General features: G+C 47.8%; 1 protein-coding gene across 2 annotated transcripts; it reads right to left on the reverse strand.

The window, feature by feature from the left end:
* Window positions 1–485: 485 nt before the first annotated feature.
* Window positions 486–17909, reverse strand: MAF (MAF bZIP transcription factor). Of its 2 annotated transcripts, none has more exons than XM_060651903.3 (3): window positions 16585–17909; window positions 4214–4274; window positions 486–1929 (listed from the first exon to the last, which is right to left on the reverse strand). In XM_060651903.3, the coding sequence occupies exons 1-2, from the start codon at window positions 17733–17735 to the stop codon at window positions 4241–4243; spliced, it is 1185 nt and encodes a 394-aa protein (XP_060507886.1). In that variant the 5' UTR covers window positions 17736–17909; the 3' UTR covers window positions 486–1929; window positions 4214–4240. The 2 variants fall into 2 exon arrangements, with proteins under 2 accessions (XP_060507886.1, XP_060507887.1); XM_060651904.3 differs by lacking the exon at window positions 486–1929 and adding an exon at window positions 3591–3982.
* Between the last annotated feature and the right edge of the window lie 2073 nt (window positions 17910–19982).

Genomic DNA, 19982 nt, shown 5'->3' on the forward strand with positions numbered 1-19982 from the left:
TGTAGAACCTAATTTAAAGGAAGTGTGACCTCAAGGTGAATTTCGTATCAATTCCATTCTCCCCTCCACTGCCTACCCACCTGGCAAGTGAACCTACCCTGCTTTTCAATAGACCCAAAATGAACAAAAGACGTTCTTACTGGTTGCATGTGAATAACTCCTCATTAGGTCCAGGGTCTTACACCTGAGGTCACACTGCTCCTGTGGCTGTGTGGTCTCCAGTGACAAGACCTGTGATTCCCACAGCTGGGTCTGAGTTTTCCACCCACCGCCTGGAACCGCTCCTCCCCTCCCCCTACTTGGTGCTACTTCCCATCTGAAACTTTGTCTGCGCCAATGGCTTTGTAATATTTCCTGTGGATGCTGAAAACAGAGGCATGTCCAATTTTCCCACTGGCTGACCCTTGTCCCAGCCTTTTCCAAATATTGCAAAAAGACCAAAAAATAAAAAAAAAAAATTACAAAATCAAAATCAAAACCAGCCCTTCTGCTTAGCTCATTTATTGCTGATAGTTTCATTAGGTGCCAGGAAAAGCAAAAACAATGCAGACACTAAACAACAACTTGACTGTGACTTTTGGATGGAGGAAATGGAAGATTCAGCAGTCCGCAGGTGAAGAGGGTTTCAGCACTGGCATCTGCGAACGGCAGCAGTAAATCTGAGGCTCTGGCAGGTGAATGACTGAATGTGTGCTTTCAGCGGGAACACTCTTTTACAGGAGCATGGCTTTGTTTTAAGTCACGAGTGCCGTACTTGTTGCAAAAACTCTTTCTTCCCTTTCTTCCCCCCTAAATGCATACCATTTCTTTCTTTAAATTGCCCCCTCAAGAGTATCCTAGAGCTCTCGGAAAATATGACTTGATATGGCTCGTTATCCTCTACCTGCCCCGATTGATTACATCAGCCCAGGAGGGGGCCAGTCCCCACCGAAAGAACATTAGGCAGGCTTTGTCTAGAAAGGGGGTGAGACGGTGGTTATGTGGGAGCATGACCTAAATAAACAAACAGCAAACAAACAAGTAAGTCCGCGGAATAAACACTTCAAGCGAAAGTATTCCCCCCCCCCCCTTTTTTTTTCTCAGTGCCAACAAATCCATTGATGTAATTCGCTTAAGTCACACTCATGGAACTTTTGATGGATTGGTCCGCTCCAAGTCTGCATGTAAGACAGCACTCTGTTCCTTGCTGCCTGGGGGTATGGAGGGCGTACTTTAAAACCGGAGTATTTAGAAGCCCTGAGGGGCCTGTGATGAAGACAGAGTCAAGACCAGCCACTGTTCTCACTTGGGCTTTCTAAACAGAGGCACCAAGAATTCAGAACTTACAGTCTGTGTTTTCACATGTCCTTTGCATGAGGACACCTGATTCACCATTTCTGTTAAAAGATTTTGACGGGCTCTGCAAGGGAAACATGGTTATGACATACTTCATTTTATGTTTGAATGAAACAGCTGTGCTAAGGCCCCCACGTGGACACTGGGCATCGGGAAACCATGCTTTGCGCTGTATTTCTCTAGATGATTCATGGGCAACACGGGAAGTCAAGTTATACAAAATAAAAAGATTTCTGAACACTTCTACTGTCTTTGCTTGGTTTCGTTTCATTTTTGGTTTTTATCCCAGTTCATAAAACAATGAACCCTTCCTTACATTTCTTTGCATTCAGATTGGCATAGGTACAGTCAGGATAAAACATGTCCACTCAGCTAAGTGTAAGACTAGAGGGGAGGAAAAAAACCAAACAAACTGATGGGTACTTCGAACCCAGGAAACACTATTTATACAAGTTCCATCAGCTTCTCCCATAGGCGACAGGAAAGCTACAAATGGGCCTCTCCCCTATGTATGTTATCCCACCTGCCCTGCCCCGAGGCAGCTCTGTAAGGCTTGGTTGCTTCCGGATGGGTCTTAGCCAATGTCAGGAACATCTGAAATGGGCAGAGCATAGACATGAGCAGGCTAAGATCCATCACCACCTTCCAAATCAGTGTTACAGCACACAAGACGAAAGAACATGTCTTGAAGTCCTACTTTCAACATTGGTGCAAACCAGGGGCAGTTGGGTTAGTTAATTCAAGCTGAGGGACAGTCCCTAAGGCAGATTCCAAAGCCACCTTTGGTATTATTAGGGTCGAGCAACATCATCACTTGTTTCCATGGCCAAGGCGCTAACATCACGTCACCCAAGGATGCTAAGCTTGGAAATTGTTACATCCAACAGCAGCGGTCTCTGTGGACGTTCGTGTTAGAAGACCTTCCTTAGAAGGCACGATCTTGATAAACCATGCAATTTGGGTAGATTTGCACCCCTTAAGATATAACATGCACCTACAGAAAATGCGAGTCAGGATCGGAGGTGCTGCAGCAAAGGAGAATTTAATCTTTTTGTGATACTGCTTAAGATGAATATTTGGTAATAGGCCCAAGAACCATAATATAATCCAGACTGTGTTTCTGAGAAGAAATGAAAGGTAATTAAATGACTTCCCAAATGGTGTGTGATTTAATTTTCCTACTCTAGCTAGAAAATTGCCAGAAATGAGCCACCCGCTGTACATAGTGGAAATTAGCAAGAGAGAAGAAAGCTAGCAGCTCTCCATTTTTGACTTTCACTACGAAAATCCCTTAGCCAAAGTGACTCTCTGAATATACACTAAGTAACTCTCCCCAGAGTATCAAGTATTGAACTTTTCATATATCCGCTTATAATATCTAATATCCCGGAGTAACTCAGAGGAATTGTCCTCCTACCCCAAGATTCCCCATCTGACCAAATGCCTTTCTCTTCCTTGCTCTCACCTGTCAATCAAATTCACAGATGAAATTTGATTTCTCTCCCACCCGTAACCTTATATGAAAAATTACCAGGAGGGTCAGGACCAGTGTGAACCTTGCCTTAAAAGTTCATTAACTCTTTGCTCAGAATGGATGGTTTCCATGTACCAAAACCTGCCAGTGGGCCTAGATCATCACATTTAATAGATGGCTTTCAAATTGCAATTATAAAGACACAGACAAAAGACGGGAATGAAAACGAGAGGAATAAAGTATTGGAACTGTGTGGACACTCAGATTAATCCCCAAGGTACATATACATCAAGGTAAAATCTGTGTGCGAGAGCTATTCAGGAAAAGGTTAATTCCGTGCAAGGCTAGGAAAGAAATCATAGTTAAATATTCACAGTCAGGTTATTCAAGCAGTGTGTAAAAGTAAGCAATCTGACACTATTTTTGAATAATGGGAGAAAGTAGGGTTCTGGTTTCCAACACTCTCAGATTCATTGGATCCTTAAAGTGTCTCCTTCGCAAAGAGTAGCATTTTGACAGTGTGACTTTTGCCCCCCTCCTCAGTTTCTCTAGAAATCAAAAACTGTATTTCATGCAGATTTGTCAGCAAGCAAGTTTTTAATAAAAAAAAAAAAATCAAACTTTGTTCCATTAGCCAATAAAAGGTCACAAGAACACATAAAACAATGACACTAAATAATTGTTGGGGTACAAGTGTCAGACTCACTTTCTAAACGAAGAGGTTTCATTATTAAAGTCACTCTGGGATGCTTACAATTGAGAACTGATTTAAATACCTTAATTTCTTTTCTTTTTTTCTTTTTAGCTGAGAATGAGATTTCTGCCTCCCACCCGTCTCTCACTCTTTCCTTCTGCCTATAATCGAAGCGGGCAGTGGCTCCAAAGTCACATTTGGATACGGGGGTGGGGGTGGGGGACATACTGTGTTTTGACGGGACACCAAACTTTCCAAATGTGAGTATGGAGTGAATCCTAAGAGTCTACAAATTTGGAATGTTTACGAGGCCCAGGGAAAGCTGGCCAACGACCACGGATGCAAGTTGTACAGCTTCACCCAAAATGCGTGATGTTCTAACATCAGGCCTGGCTCCATGAGTGTCAGGAGATGCATGCTGGTGAAGGCGAAAGATGTGAGGTTTCCTCAAACCCAATCGATTACTCTGTCCACCACACCTATGTAATGAGATAAATGCAGAAATACATGCATGCTGGTCCCGCATACTTGGATCTCCCCTTCAGCCCCCCGGATCACCGTTTCAGTTAGGTGGGAAACCCAGAGACAACAATTACCAAAGCAGGAGCTTTTCACACCTAAGAAATTATCAGCATTCCTTGCTTGCTTGCTTCCTCCCTCACGGAAAAGTTATTCAAACGAGCACATGCAAATCAGAAATCAAGATGTACCTCTTTGACTTCAGGCAACAGGGTTTTTCACATCACTGATGTAGAGGATTCCCTTGGGTACCTGATTTAGTAAATATATTAAAATAAACAAAGGGTAATTAATAACCATGAAGAAGGTTTCAAGGACAGTACGTCAAAGGCAGCCTAGCTATCTATGAAAAAGGCAGAATTAGACCCAAGGAAGAGGGATTTAGGTCCACTTGCTTTGGCATCCTGGCCTCAGACCTGCCAGAGGAGGGGTTCACACAGAAGAGAATGGCACGCAAGGCAAGGTCACCCCCTCTGACTACGGCTCTGACCCCAAGGAAGCTGAGATATAGAGATACTTACTCGCCTGACAGTCTGGATCGGCTTTGAAGTCCAGCTTTGAAGCCCATCCCTCTGGGAGCCCAACTGGTCCCCCTTCCCCTGGATCTTTGCTAGGGCACATTCTCTTCCATTTCCCCCCTCCTCCTTCCTTGCTCTGGTCTATTCTGCTGGTACCACTGACCTTAACTACAAACGTTCTCTCAACAAATAGAAACGTTCAGATACCACCCTTTTATTTATTAACTTCCTCTCTGTTTAAATTAGTAGCAGGGAATTCTTAAAACCAGGATATGAAAATGAGGTTGCTTTAAAAAAAAAAAAAAGGCCTCTTGCCTCACAGTGAATAACAAAGCACAGTAATTCAAAGTAGTTAGCTCTCTATGGTTCAAAAAACCCTTATTGCTATTAGCCGCACTAATGTAAGTGGCAAAATAATTATCATTTACTGTACAGAGTCCAATATTTTCCAGACAGCAGCTTAATAACAAAGCAGACCTGTCATTTCTCCCTATAGTTAGTCACACCATACAAGTTCAGACTGTCAAAATATATTTAAAATCTAACGTTAAAAATTCAACATGGTTACAGAGAATCTGTGTACAATAACTGCCATAAACCAGTAAGTCAATCTGATATTTTTCTTCCAAGATGGATACTCGCTTATTTCCCTTTAATCCCCCACACTTTCATTTGGTAAACTCCAAATTATCACGGGTACGAACAAATTCACTATACATATACACATGCTCAAATCTGTAGGCTACTGTAACTGCCCGTAGAATCTGTCTTTAAATTTTCATTGAGCGTAACTCGCCGGTTATTTCAAATGCCCCTTCTCTGGATGGTATAATTATGCATTAAAACACCTGGACAAACACGTTTGTGCTCTTCTTTCTGTCAGAGCTGCCCCGAACACATCATGGGTCTCCATTCACACATCTTGTTAGAAATACCTTCAAAATCTTATAGTACAGACTACTTTTCTTCGTGTAATAGTATCTATTAATCTTTGCTAAATATATTATTTCTATGCCAACAACAACAAAAAAAAAGGAAACAGAAAACACGAAGTTAAAAACCTGGAAATGTTAGCACTAACATCAATTGTTCTTCATTTGAAGTTCCGAGGGCTAATCTCTAAAAAAACAAACAAACAAACAAACAAACAAACAAAAACCCCTTTCTATTTAAGGTTCCCCCTCCCCACCGCCCCGTTTAAAAAAAAAAAAAAACTTCAGGAAAAACAGATTCTTTAAGAAATGCAAGTGAATAGTTTAAAAGCTTAAGAGATTGCGGAAAGAATATTTTTGTAATTCCTTTGGGGCAGTGCAAACATATGTTAAGCTTCTTCAAGGAGTATTTACATGAGATCATATACTTGTGAGGCGTTTTTCAATTTTAGAAAAATATTACAAAGCAATAATTGAACATAGGCTTTGCAAAATGCTCCTCTGTCTTCCTGACAGTCTCATTGACAGTCTCTGTTATTTTTGGAGAAAAAGAATCAGGCCTCATTAAATGTAATATTTGGCATCTCGCCTGCAATCTCATAAAGTAGATGTCCTTTTTAGATCATTGGTGTCATTTTCCTCAAGATGACCTCTACTCTTTGGCCATCCGGGCAGCCCATCCTGTTATCAAGGCATTTACTTTCAAAAGGGCGGGGGAGAGAGATTCTGTGCCTACACCTGAATAGAGTCCAAAAGCCAATGCGGCTTCTCTGTTCTCATCAGCTTTACCCAGGCTAGTCATCTGGGGAAGAGTGGTGGGGGCAAGGGGTTCTCCAAAGCGGAGGCTTTCGAGCCGGACCACCATTGTGTCATCCAGGCCAGACGTCTGTTAGTGCAGAGCCTCCAACAGTTGGAGACATTCACCTAATGATTAAATAGTATTTTTAAATAGCATAGGAACATGCAGTGATGTTCCAAGGGAGATTTTAAAAGGTCTGGGTGCCCACACAGCTCAGGGAATTAACATGGACCGGGCACCCTGAAAATACGCTGTGGATGGTCAGCATGTGTCTCTGCACGGCCCCGCATCGCCCCAAGTAGGCGAAGGATTTATGGGTAAATCACCCTAAGACAGACATTTCAGAGTAGGTTTGCTCATGCCTACAAAATTACGGAGTAGAGGGATTCACTGTCATGTGATCGTGTTTATTTTATAATGTGGAAACTGCAGATTGATCTTTCAGTCGCTTCTCCCTCTACAGTGCGTTAAAGGGTTCCCCAGATTGGTAGGTAGATAGATGGGTCATAGACAGATTGATAGATAGATAAATGGCAGGTCAAAGAATATGTTGCATTTACCAAGGTCCCCCCCCCCTTTCTATCAAAAGGGACTTTAGTGCAATCTGACGGTGTAAAACTGTCTCAGATGCTGAGATCATTGTTTCAGTTTTAACATATTTTTCTGCACATTACCAAATCCATCCTGGAGGGACGGAAAAAGAAAAGACACATCTATTTAAGAAAGTGTAATGTTCCTTGCCTCCGTATTTGTGGATCTAAAAAACTGAGGGTCCCCATAAGTAAAAGGCCCTACATGGGAGGACTCCTTTCTGAAATTAGTGCTTTTAAAATCTGTGGTGGTAAAACGGTGCCTGAGCGCCCCAGATTGGCCTGGAGCACGGTGTTAAATCCGCGAAAGCAAGCAGGACCCTCTTGGTGGGACTGCTGTCGAAATCCTAACAAAGTTGGCTTGACTCGCTTTCCTGTGTAAGGAACATCAAACCATACCACGGGAAACCCCAACCATACAGAGATCTCTGGGAAGCCTGTAAAACTTGCTATCTGTGTTTCCTTCTTTCTTTCTCTTTTCCCTCCTCTCTCTAACCAGAGCAGGAAAAAAGACAGATCTGAAAAAATAGGCCGGGAAATTAATAGAGAAAAAAAAAAAAAATCAAATGATCTGGAGCCGATGATCTTCAAGCTCCTGGGTCCGCTGGCGGGTGGGGTGGGGGTCCCAAGGTGAGGGGTGGAGCCTTTTAGGGCCGAATCAGGCTCCCTCCCTCTGCGCCCACCGGGGAGCGCCGAAGAGCTGACAGTTTTGATGTCCCCTGGCGCTCCACTCTGGCCAGGGCAGTCCTCTTGGAAAATAAACCAAATTCCAATACAAATCCGAGGCCCCTGCTGGGGCGTGCGCGCCTGATGGGCGCGGGGCACAGGGGCGCGCTGGGGACCGCCGCGGTTAGCGCCCCCGGGCGCCGGGGAGGTATCCTGGGCTTCTCCGAGGGGAGCCCGGTGGCCGGCATCCAGGAGCTCTAGCCTCCCCGGCGGGCGCAGCCTCGGGTCTGGGGAGAGCAGGGACGGCCCGGTGACCTCAGGCAGCCTCCAGGACCCGCCCCCGCGGTTCCTGCCTTCTGTTGTTCAGCACCTGCCTTGCCCAGCCTGGTCCCAGCCGCGACCCAGGAGCCTGGGGCACATACCTGGCCCCACGACTCCCCAGCAGTCAGGTCCGGGCAGTGGTGGCCAGGGCAATGGGCCCCGAAGAGTGTATACAGAGACAGGGTGAGAACAGAGTGTTTGTGTGCAGGGGGGCGGGGCGGGGGGGGGTGGCGGGAGAGGAAGCCCAGAGGTGGACAACCTCAGCATGCTCCAGGGCCTTCATCTCCTGCAGTCCAGGCTTCAAGACCCTTGGCACCAGAGGCCGAAGCTGGTGCTGAACGTTCCAGAGCCACCTCCCAGCTCCTCTCCCATCCAAGCTCGCCAGCCCGTCTCTCCAGCCCTGGGTTTGGCCACACCTAAACTGGGGCAGGAGGGACTTTGACCACGACCTTAGCTTGGGCACTGCCTTCTGGCCCAAGGGCAATGACCTCCGACTCTCTGATGGCCCTGGGCAACTAGGCCTGGGAGAAAGAGGTGGTAATGATTACAGAGAGGGCACTGGAATGGGGCAAGGGTCAGGTGATAAGAGGCCAAAGCCCTGGAGCTCAGGACATGGGTAATTCTACTTAGGAATCATGGGGATCTCGGGGTCTGCCAGTCCCTTTTCAGTCACCCTGCAAGCAGATCACTTCTGGGGTGAGGTGGGGCCCTGGGACTGACCTAGCTTTGATCCCTGGATTGGGATCTTAAGCGAAGGCTGGCTTCTGAGAGCACTACTCCCCAGCCCTGCACATCAGACCCCTCCTGTTCTCTGCTCCTCTGGCCTAGTTTGGGATGGCCTATCCACTCCGAGACCCTCAGAGCATTCCTTCTGGAGAATGCCCTCAAAGAAGGCCAGGGACCCACTTACGGGGGACAGGGGCAAATTCTGGCTGCAAAAGGGAATCTGCACCACCGACCGGACTTTTCAGCCCAGGATCCCCTTCGCAGCCATCCTTGGGGATTCTCACAGAAGAGCGGTTTTCACGCGTCTCTGCCCGGTTCTGTAAGGCTTCATGGCCTCTCCTATCCCCTGACTGAAACCACCGACCACAAGGAAAAACCATGTTTTGGAATCTTAGCTTGGAAATGCTCAAGGTTGGTCATCAGAATATTTAGAATCAGCTCAGAATCCACATCCCCAGCGTGTAGCTCACACCCAGGCCTGGGCTGGGCGGGGGCCGAGGGGTGTGGGGGGTGAGCACAGAACTATTTCCTCTCCTGCCCTCCTCTTCCCGAATGTCCACAAACACCCCTCCCTCATCCTCCCTTCTTGAATTAATGCCCCTTTCTAATCGACACTAAAGATCCAAGAATCTGTGGAGAAGAGAGGAATGTGATTTTGCAATCCAAAGTCCTAATTATGGGGGGGGGGTGAAATTGTTATTTGACAAAAAGAAAGGAGAGGAAAATGAATTTTGTTGAACAGAGGAAGAGGTGCTCAGGAGATGATTATGCTCTGAGTAAGGGACTGTCATTCCACTCATAGCCTCTCTGTGGCAAATGTGTTTTGTGAGCGTCCTCAAACTGTGCAAGTCCGATGCAAAATTCATATAAAGATCTGATTTCCGTGTGCTACGGACGTGTTCTTTCTTTCTCGGCCTTACTACAGCGGGCAAACTTCCGGAAAACACACATACACACCAAGTGCTTTCAGATTGAAACAATAAAAACTGCCGTGACCTCCTAAAACCTACCAGGGGACCCTATACGTTTTGCCAGAACATGTCTGTCTGATCCAAAATGTCACCGCTGTAAAATGGCAGACTGATACCTTTACAAAGGTCCCAGCATTGAGACAGTGACAATTTCCCCTGATTGCTCAGTTTGGGTGTGAGCGCTGAAGCTGTTTGGGAAAAGGAAACGGGCCGTCAGACCTTGTTTGCACCTGGCCCCTGTGAACGCTGGGCCTGTCCTTAGCCAGCGAGCAAGTGAAATTCTGACTGGCCACTGGGATTATTCCCGGGAGTCTTGCCTTCCAAGTCCTCCCCACCACTCTGTCTTGCTACCCTCATTTCTCACCGCCCACAGAGGGTGCAAAGAACAGGAGCCCGGGGTCCTGCTATGCCTTTGCACAGGGCAATTGGATCTGCTTTGTTTTCTGTTTTGTCCCTCTCTAAAGGGTAAAGATGTTCCCGCATTGTTACAGGACTGTACTCCTTTATGCCCCAACAATCATGAGACAGCCTGGGAGACTGAAATTCTCTCACCCTGTCCCCTACCCCCCGCTGGAGAAAAAGTGCTAGACAGAGCTGGGTTTGTTCAGGAGCCTGGGCGGAGCAAGGCTTGAAGAGAATTCCCCTTTTCTGGGGGCTGTTTGATGTCTAGGGTTTGAAGATTTATATCAAAAGTGAGAAAAGCAGGGTTATCAGAAGGTGGGGTAGGGCTCCTGCTGGGTTTTAAAACAAATGCAAAAACAAACAAACAAATCCTGACTCAGACGTCCGGACCCTGGACCATCACTCACACAGACAGCCACTGTAGGCCCTGCTTTGGACCTGGGACATCTTTCCCATTTAGGGCGAGCCCGGAGTGAGGACAAACTTCAGGTTTCCCTTATTTGCCTCGAAAGGGCAAGGAAGACACCGACCCCGAAGAACTCATTCAGCATCTTCAGGAATAATGAGAAGCGGTGGAAATTATAGCCCATCACTGTGGATAAATCTTCCCTTAAAACAACAACAAGACTAAGACATTTCTTCATAGAAAGGGGCAACATTATTTTTTAGAAATCAAATGAAAGTAAATCACAGTGGGGAGCCTCTCAAATCAGCCATCTAAAGGGGGAGGAATCTGGCCTCCCAATTCCTTTTATGCGTGTTTACATGAAAAGTAAGGCCAGGAGCCTGGCTGTGTGTTTCCCTGGCAAGGAAGTCGAATGGCTGGAGGTTGTCACTCATGTATTTTAGCCTCCCATCCACCTCGGTTAGGCTTTAACTACCGACAGGCAAAAAATAGAGACACCTGTGTGGCAAGCAGACTTTTAAAAATATTGATTGGCCTAGAATACCAGAGGAGAATGTTTTCTAAAGCCAAGAGTGTGTGAATACGGAAGTAAGTTGGCCTAAACAAAGCTAGGGCAACATCAACAAAAGCCTCCCAACGTACTATAGTCTGGGAACCTTTGTGTCAGAAGCAACTTTAGTTATTCAGACAGGGAGGCGCTAAGAACACAGCCCTACAGGTCTGCTGCAGACCATGTCTGTGAAGGTGGCTGTGGCTTGCGCTGCTCATCGTGTTTAGCAGGAAAGCGGTGGTTTGGCATCGGGGAGGTCCTGTGCGAGAACAGAAGTATCCAGAGTTGACATTACTAAATAAAAACTACTGGGCGAAAGGTAGGAGGGAGAAAAGATCAGGGCATTAGACTCTTGCATTACATAATAAATAATTTCCCACTGGGAGAGGGGCCCAGGTGGGTATGGCATGGAGGCGGAAAATCATGGCACCCAGACATCGTGTCCTCACCAAGATCAGGACGTGGCATCTCTGTCTGTTTCGATGTCAGTCTATGACCGTGTCAGATACATTGGGAAAGGTTCTTACGCTTTTTATTTATTATTTATTATTATTTTTTTTTTTTTGGTAAAAAAATATAAAGTAGGGAAATACAAGAGAGGCGATTTTATGAATGGCCTGGGAGCGGCAAAGTGGAGGAAAAAAAGGCACCTGGAGGGTGTGGTTTAACTAACTTTGCGTTTTGCCGGGCGGTGTTTTCACTTCCAGCGATGGCTGATAAATGAAGGCGTTCGACATCACTGATAAATACGATACTATCCAGGGCCTACCAGACAGCCAGGCCGCTTCGGCTGGGCTAAAACTCCCCACCCATGGCATCCGCTTGGGGAGGGGGAGGCGAGCAATTTTTGTTTTTTCTTCTTAGTAACATTATCTGCCAGAGAAACAATGAAGTGTGGAAAAGTACTATTTAGAGTGTGTGTGTCTACATACGCTTCCCAAACGCTAGCTGTTACCTTCTGGGAGCCTTCTCTTCCTACAAATGGACATGGAGATCTCCTCTAAATTTCAGTGGATTTTTAAAAGCTGATCTTGCAGGCTGAAAACAATGGCACCTACTTTAGTTTTTCGCGTCGTGGAGCCCGAAGCATCCATGCGCTTTTTCCTCTAGGTTGGCAGAGAAGACCTTCAGGCAAGGGGGATAGTTACCAGCACAGAGGTTAGACTTTGCTAGCTTTCTTCTCTAGCACAGTCATTTTTCTTTAAAAAGGAAACTAAACAGAAGTCAGGGGCAGGGTGTCGTCCAAGGCCGCAAATAATAATAATAATACATTTTTAATGTACGGTTCGCGCATAAATTTCATGTTGTGACTACACCGGTAGGTACGCATTGCTGGGCCTTCCAAAACGTGGGGTATCCCACTCATGGCTCCAACTCACGAGTGGGCTCAGTTCTGTAAGTGGAATGAAAGGAATTTGAACACTATTTAGACAAGGACTCAGATGCAGTGGAAAGGGAAAGCTAGATTTCCTTACACGATTTCTCTCTTGTTTTCTAATTTGGAGACTTATTTCTGCTAAGGGCACTTCGGTAGAACTTGGGGTTTCTTTGTTAAACACACACACACACACGCGTGCATTCGCATTTGCCACTCTTAGCACTCTGCAAAGTTTTTAGTAAGGGTGATCTCTAAAACTGCCCTTCACTAAGGAGTTAACCTTCTTTTAAAACCAGCCACCCAAACCCCATTCTGCCAGCGCCTCTCTGCTTTCTAACGTTGGGGGCCAAACCCCGCTTATGATACTGAGCTGCCCTGTGGAGTCCTAACAAAATGCTTAAGGGTGGCTTATTTTGAGAATGTGTTTGCCTAAAAGCTTTCCTCTGAGGCCGAGCGTCTTGCATAAATGGTATCTCCATTTCTGCCTCTTCAGGGGGAAACTGCGTATCTCCTCGTTGGGAATCAGAGAGAAAAAAAAAAAAACCGAAAAAACAAACAAACAAAAATCTCCAAAGCAGAGAACAGCTAGCTAAGTTCAGCACACCGAAGAAGGGCATGTACCATGAAGACTTTTGTTAAGCTACACTAAGTGTGGATTCAGGAGTTCAATCCAAACTGGCACCTAAAGGGAAGGTCTAAATGCAGTGGGTATAGTGTCTTCGCGTTCTGTGAAAAAGAGGAAGGAAGACAAGATGATCGACTGGTCAGAGCTCACCCCCGCCAAGCGCAACCTGTTTTCTGCAAAATAAGGCCTCCGTTCAGAGTTGCAGTATTATCTTAAAAAACAAAACAAAACAAAACAAAAAACCCCCCAAAAGCCCGAAAAGAAAATAAAACAGAAGTCATCATGTTTGGCTATATTTTGCAAACAGGGTTGGCTTTGTCTAACATTCTTTTAGCATTCTCTGGGAGGTTGATTAGGAGTGCAAACTGCACGGATTTGTAACATTAGTTGCATGAATTTGTGTCATTTTAAAATAGGTCAGTGCTGTTAGGGAAGGTGGCTGGACTGACTTTCTCAGTCATCTTTTTAAGTTAGCCTCCTGACACAGCCTCTTTGGGGGCAAATACCCATCAATTAAAGCACAGCCTTTATTCGACCAAGGCATTACTTTCTGCTCGCTTGTATTTCTGGAGTTAAGGTGATTGGAAATCACTGCCAGCTCGCCTAAGTGGAGAAGCCCTCTGCTAAATATTCACAGTGAAGTATGATTTAATAACACAGTTCAAATCCAGAGATGTACTTGGGGTTATGTAAGTAAGGGGGAGGGGGGTTCTTGTTCCTATTTAAGACAAATGACCTTCCAAATTACAAACAAACAAACAAACAAAAAAACCCCCCAAAACCAAAAACCAACAAACAATTTGATTTGTCCAAAGTGTTGATGTTAAGTCGTGGCAGGCCTTGCTAACAAGAAAATCATAGTGTGTAAAGGGAAGAAGGGAAAAATACTCAATTTTAGCGAAAAGGCAAGAATTGTTTATCTTTACCATTAAATGCATATGTGTCCAAGCCCCGTCTGCCAGGCCCATTTCTTTCTAGATGGGCTTGCTGTTGGACCAGAAGCTCAGGGCAATGCTGAGAAGGCCCTACTCTCTCTGGTTGGGATTTTCGTTTGTTTGTTTTCACCAGAGGGCAATGATGTCTCAACTCACTTGAAAACTGAAAACTTGTGGGGAAGGGCATTTTGAGAGGTCATAATTTACATTTATATTAAATATTGCTAATTATTCAAAGGGACTGTCCCCCCCCCCCTTCCCCCAGCCTCACAGAATAGCCTATGTTTCACCCTGAATGATTGCCTCCCTACTCCTCCATTAATCCTTCCTCTGGAGAAAAGGATGCATTTTACACTTCTAATGCGGTTTTGGGCCCAGTTAAACTGCACACTAAGAAGCTGAGCACAGAATCAAAAAAAAAAATGCAGTTTATTATTGTAGATTATTCTTTCTCTCGATATAACCAGAATTGAAAATGAAAGAAAAGCACATAGGAACATCACGCGTGGTTAGTTAGTAACTCAAGATATAAAACAATTTTGCACAGCAAAATATGTAAAAGAAAAGTAACTGACAAGATTTTTTTATATTTATTGTGGTAAGATTTACTTTTCATTTTTTTTTTTTAAAGACAGGATGTCAGTCCCTGAAAAGAACATTTACTGATTATTGCCTTTAAAACTGTGGATTTTTTTTTTTAAGTTACAGAAAATCCAGTTCTGCACCACAATACAACTGTAAAAAAATCTGCATCGTCTTAAAACTGTGCAGTAATGCCATTTTTATAACTGCATAAATTGTATTAGCGTTCTAAACAGTTTTGCAAATTCTTTTTGTATTATATGCTTGCAGGTTATATCTTAGTGCAATTCAGTCCCAAATACTTTAAATTTGAAAAAAAAAACATACATTTTGAATGTAAAATACCCCTACAGATATAAACAGGGGTGTTTCCCCTTTAATACTTTGGTTTTCAATACAGTCAGTGGTATAGCAAAGACTACACATACCCAACTTATATTTTAAGTTGCGAGCACATGCTTGTATAAGCTACTTTTTTTAAACAGTCCCCTTGCAAACTCTACCCCCCTTAACATCACAACAGTAAACAATTTAGTGCATCAATCTTTAAAAAAATCTACAGCTAAACAGACCTAACTCTTTCAAATTTATCTATAACATTCCTTTATCTGTAGCATACATTTTAACTGGGCTAACAGATTATAAAAACTAGAATTAAATTATATACTAGAAACCCATAGCATTCCACATTTGACAATGACCAAAAGCCAAAAAGAAAAAAAAAATAATAATAAAAATAAAACAAACCAAAAATCACGGGGCAGAATTCTTTTTTTTTTTCTTTTTTAAAAATAAATTTTAGACTGCTTTCTGCAACAGCACAATTTTAGTCCCCAAAGTGGGGTGTCATTCTTATTAAAAAGGAAACATGAAGAGTTCTTTACTGTTAGATTTTTAACCCATCCTGGCATCTTTGACAAGGAATGCCTTCAGTGCATTTCCAATGGGAGGCTGAAGTTCTGAGTAACTCAAAGCAGTTTGGGGGATGCAAACTTTCATGGGAAGAAGGCTCTAGGGTGGCACTTTGTTCTGAACTCAAAAAAGTCATGAGGCAATAAAACAAAAGTATGAATACCATGCCATAAGTCTTCGAACGTCCATTTCCAAGCCAAAAGGAAAAAAAAAAAAGAAAAAAAAATAATTATACCATACATGTCCAGCATGCAGGCTTTTTTTTATTAATATAATGTCTCTTTTCCATAAAGTCTTTGAAACAGTTATAGTTCATTGTTGCTAAGACAAAGTAGCAAGCGTAATAATGCATGAGATGAGAATGAGTTTTTTAATGGCAGACTAAACTCTCAGATTTGGCATGATAAGGCCAAAACTCACAAGTCACACCCAGAAGGTTGATGCGGGCTTGATTGTGGCAGGTTCATGAGGATTTTTTTCTCTCTCTCTAGTTTAGCATAACAATGCTAAAAAAACCCGATGGAACTCAGCGCGCTGCGTCTATAACATTTCACATTTTTTTTTTTCCTTTGCAAGCTCAATCTCACATATGAAGAACTCAGGAGGAGGAAAAAAAAACTTAGCCTTTTTTTTTTTTTTCTTTTTCTTTTTTTCTTTTATCTCTGAGGAGATGGGTGGAAGGAGCGTGAGGGTGGAGGTCGGGGGGAAAAAGGGCAACAACACAGCAAGCTCCAAAAAAGTAAAATTAAAAACAAAAAAAAATCCAAAGTAAAACACACACACACACAGAAAATGAACACCAGCTCATGAACTGAAAAAGAAGAAGAAAAAAAAAAAAAAACCCCACAAAAACAAAACCTGTGAATGATGCCAGCTTCAAAGGTGAGCATGACGAACTCTGCTGAGATCTTTGAACATGGTGGGGGGGGGGGTGCGGTTTGTAAATAAAAACAAGCTAGCAAGTTATGGAGAATTTCAGATTGGCAATCCATGAGCCAGACATCCACTCCCTCCCCATTAAAAAACAGCCACCACCACCGCCAACTGGGAGCAGGCTGTGTGCGCGCGCGTGTGTGCGCGTGTGTGTGTGTGTGTGTGTGTGTGTGTGCAGGGGCACGGGGCCTATCTCGGCAGGGGAGGGGGCGAGGTGGCGGCGAGCACGGCTCTGGAAGTAGCAAGCCCACACCCGAGTCGGACCCCCACGGAGCACTTATCAAGGTGGCTAGCTGGGATCGCGTGTCAGACTCACATGAAAAACTCGGGAGAGGACGGGTTGTCGCTGCTCGAGCCGTTTTCTCGGAAGCCGCTGCTCACCAACTTCTCGTATTTCTCCTTGTACGCGTCCCTCTCGCGCACCAGCCTGGAGATCTCCTGCTTGAGGTGGTCGACCTGCTGCAGCAGCTGATTCTTCTCGGACTCCAGGACGTGTCTCTGCTGCACCCTCTTGAAGCGGCAGGACTGGGCATAGCCGCGGTTTTTCAGGGTCCGCCTCTTCTGCTTCAGCCGGATCACCTCCTCCTTGCTGACCCCGCGCAGCTGCCGGTTCAGCTCGCGCACCGACATGGTCACCAGCTGCTCGTCGGAGAAGCGGTCGTCGAAGTGCAGGCCGCCCGCGGCGTGGTGCGGGTGCAGGGCGCCCCCCGCCCCCGCCGCGCCCCCGCCGCCGCCGCCGCCGCCGCCGCCGCCGCCTCCGCCGCCGCCTCCGCCGCCGCCCCCGGCGCTGGCCGGGCCACCGCCGCCCGCGCCGCCCGCGCCACCGGCCGAGGCGGACGCGCTGCCCGCGGCGCCGGGCGCGCCGGCCGTCGGGTGGTGGTGGTGGCCGTGGCCGGCGGCGTGGTGGTGGTGGTGGTGGTGGTAATGCGGGCCCGCGCCGCTCTGCGCGGCGGCCGCGGCGATCACGGCGGACACCACGGCGGCGGCGGGGCCCATCTCCTCGCCGCTGCCGCCCAGGGAGGCGCCGGCGCCGCCGGCCCCGGCCGCCGAGGCCAGCTGCTGCGCCCCGCGCGCGTAGCCATCGAAGCCGCCCTGGAGCTGGTGGCTGTTGCTGATGAGCGCCTCGACCGCGTCCTCGGGGCTGAAGCCCAGCGCCTCGGGGTTCAGCTGCTGCGGGTAGCCGGTCATCCAGTAGTAGTCTTCCAGGTGCGCCTTCTGCTCGCTGCCCGAGCCCGGGCTGGGCGCCGAGAAGCTGGGGGAAGGGGGCACCGAGCTGCACGGCGTGCTCATGGGGGTGGAGGACAGCGAGCCCCCGGCGATGAGACGGCCGCACTGGCTGATGATGCGGTCGGTCTCCACCGGTTCCTTTTTCACTTCAAACTTCATCAGATCGAAGTCATTAACATATTCCATGGCCAGGGGACTGGTGGGCAGGTCGGAGTTGCTCATTGCCAGTTCTGATGCCATTCTCCTGCCGCCGCCGCCGCCGCCGCCGCCGCTCCGCCAGATGGGCTGCAGGAGAGGGGCCAGCGGGCTGTGCTGGGTGGCCAGCGGGTGAGCCAGCTTGCCGGGCTGGGGCGCTTCTAGCTCGCGCGGCGGTGGCTGGCCCGAAAGCTCCGAGCGCGCACACACCCCCCGCCCTGCCCGCGCCCCCCGCGCCCGCCCTCCCTCCCCCCTGCTCACGCCAATGTGCTCGCTCGCTCGCCCCGGCCCCTCCTCGCCTGCTCGCCTCCGTGCGTGCCGAGCCGGCGGCTTCAGGCTCGGGAAGGTCCTCCGCGGGCTGCGGTGGCGGCGGCGGCGGCGGCGGCGGCGGCGAAGCCGGAGGAGCCCGGCCGGGTGCGCGGCGTCCCCCGCTCGCCGCTCCGCTGCGCGCTTTGCATAAGGAGGGCTCGCCTCGCCGGCCCGGGCTGCAGGCGGGGCGCGCGCGGCGGCCGCTCGGGGCTGGAGGCGCGGCGGGCGGCTGTCCGGCGGCGCGGGCCTTGGCACGGGGGAGTTAACACTTCATGCTTCTCGCCTTCTCTTCTGCCTGCTCTTTTTATTTTTTTTTTTTTCCTTTCCTCTCTCTCCCTCGCGCGCTCTCTCCGTGCAAAGTGCAAGACAGAGGTGCAGCCCGGCTGGAGGAAAGGGAGGGGGGGAGTTTAGTTCTTTCTTGCCTTTTTTTTTTTTTTTTAAAAAGCAAAATAGCGAAGTCCTGGGGAAAGGCGAGGCAGAGAGCAAAAGGGGGGAGGCCGAGCCGACGAGCAGCCCGAGCCACAGCTCGAAGATGAAAAAAGATTTTAAAGCCTCTGATCCAGCAAGAAGAGTTTAAAGCAATTGCTGAGTTTTATAGCACGTGTGACGTCAGGTCCAAATGGGAAATTGACTGGTACTCCAGGCCAATAGGAGGCGGCGAGAGCGGCTGCGATTAGCATAATAGATAGAAACAAGGAAACTTTTCGGAGCTGTCAATCAGGGCCCAATCAGCTGACTGTCAGCTGGGACAGGCTGGCTTAACCCTTTGCGCGCCGCAGCCTCCCAGGGAGGGAGCGAAGCCTGGCGCAAAGTTTGGCGCAAGAGGGGAAGGAGTAGTCCCGAGGGGCTTCGGGAACCCGGGAGGACCGTTTGCTTTACTTCGGAGCGCGAGAGAGGCCTGCCTTCCGGAGCGCCGGCTTGCCCTCCCCTCGCTCTGCCGGGGGAATGGCCTGTCTCCCCTCCCCGGGAGCCCCCATCCTCGGGACTGCGAATTCGCTCGGCATCTTTTCCTCTTTGCTCCACCTTTGGCACCCAGGTGTCTGCTCCGGGGACCTTCCTTCCCCGAGCCGTTGGCTGTGCCCGGAGCTCAAACTTGGCCCTTCGAACCAAAGAGCGCAAACTCTTTGTCCCTCTTCCCGGGGCCCGCGCGCTCGGGGGCGCAAGGGTGCTGGGGGCTCAGGGTCCCGACTGCGCGCAGGACGCCACTTCTCCGCGTGCAGCCCGAGTGGTTCCGAGTCCGCGCGGGGAGAAAGCCCGTTTTGTCGCCCTCTTTGAAGGAAGGGAGATAAGTTGTTCGGGGGCCATTACGCGCGGGCACTGGCTGCCCGCTGGCGTCGTGTGCCCTAGGATGGGGGGAGCGAACGCCTACGCGAGTTAACTCCGCAGAAGCTCAGAGCCTGGTCAGCCGGGCTCTGCCCTTGGGCTTCCACCTCTGGCCCGAGTTCGGCCTTAGAGATTCATATTTGTCTCTCTGTCTCTGTCTCTGTCTCTCTCTGTCTCACCCCACCTCCCCCATAGACACACGCACACTCACGCACACGCTCACCCACCCCCATATGAAATCTGACTCCTGTTTATCAGGGTCCCGCGCGCCCTTTGCACTTTCACGTTTCACTGAATTATTTCAGACTTGGCGCTGGAGAGAAGCAGGGGGTGTTTGTACGTGGGGGTAAACAACACCCCAGCCTTCCCCAACTCCCCTCGAAGGGTTAAATTTTAAACCGCGGTTTCTCGACCAGCCCGGAAACCCACAGTGGGGGTGGGGTGGGGTGGGGGGCTGCCTCTCCCCCTCCCCGTTGCAGATGCTAATAACTATTCAGTTTTCTAGATGGATTCATTTAAAGCTTATGCAAAAAAAAAAAAAAAAAAAGAAAGAAAGAAAGAAAAAGTAAAGAAAGAAAAAGAAGAGAAAAGAAAGAACCAACAACTGTTTCTAAGATTTTAAAGCGATAGGCAAGTCGGAGAAACCGAGATTTATTTGGG

Source organism: Panthera onca, chromosome E2, assembly GCF_046562875.1.
Source record: "Panthera onca isolate mPanOnc1 chromosome E2, mPanOnc1 haplotype 2, whole genome shotgun sequence".
Lineage (NCBI taxonomy): Eukaryota > Metazoa > Chordata > Mammalia > Carnivora > Felidae > Panthera > Panthera onca.

What these genes read in the sequence shown, in the direction of transcription:
- MAF (XM_060651903.3), bottom strand. Translation starts at nt 17,735, where the DNA reads ATGGCATCAGAACTGGCAATGAGCAACTCCGACCTGCCCACCAGTCCC. An exon ending in TCCTCTCCCGAGTTTTTCAT is followed by an intron (nt 4,275 to 16,584) that starts GTGAGTCTGACA and finishes TTACTAAATCAG; the next exon opens with GTACCCAAGGGAATCCTCTA.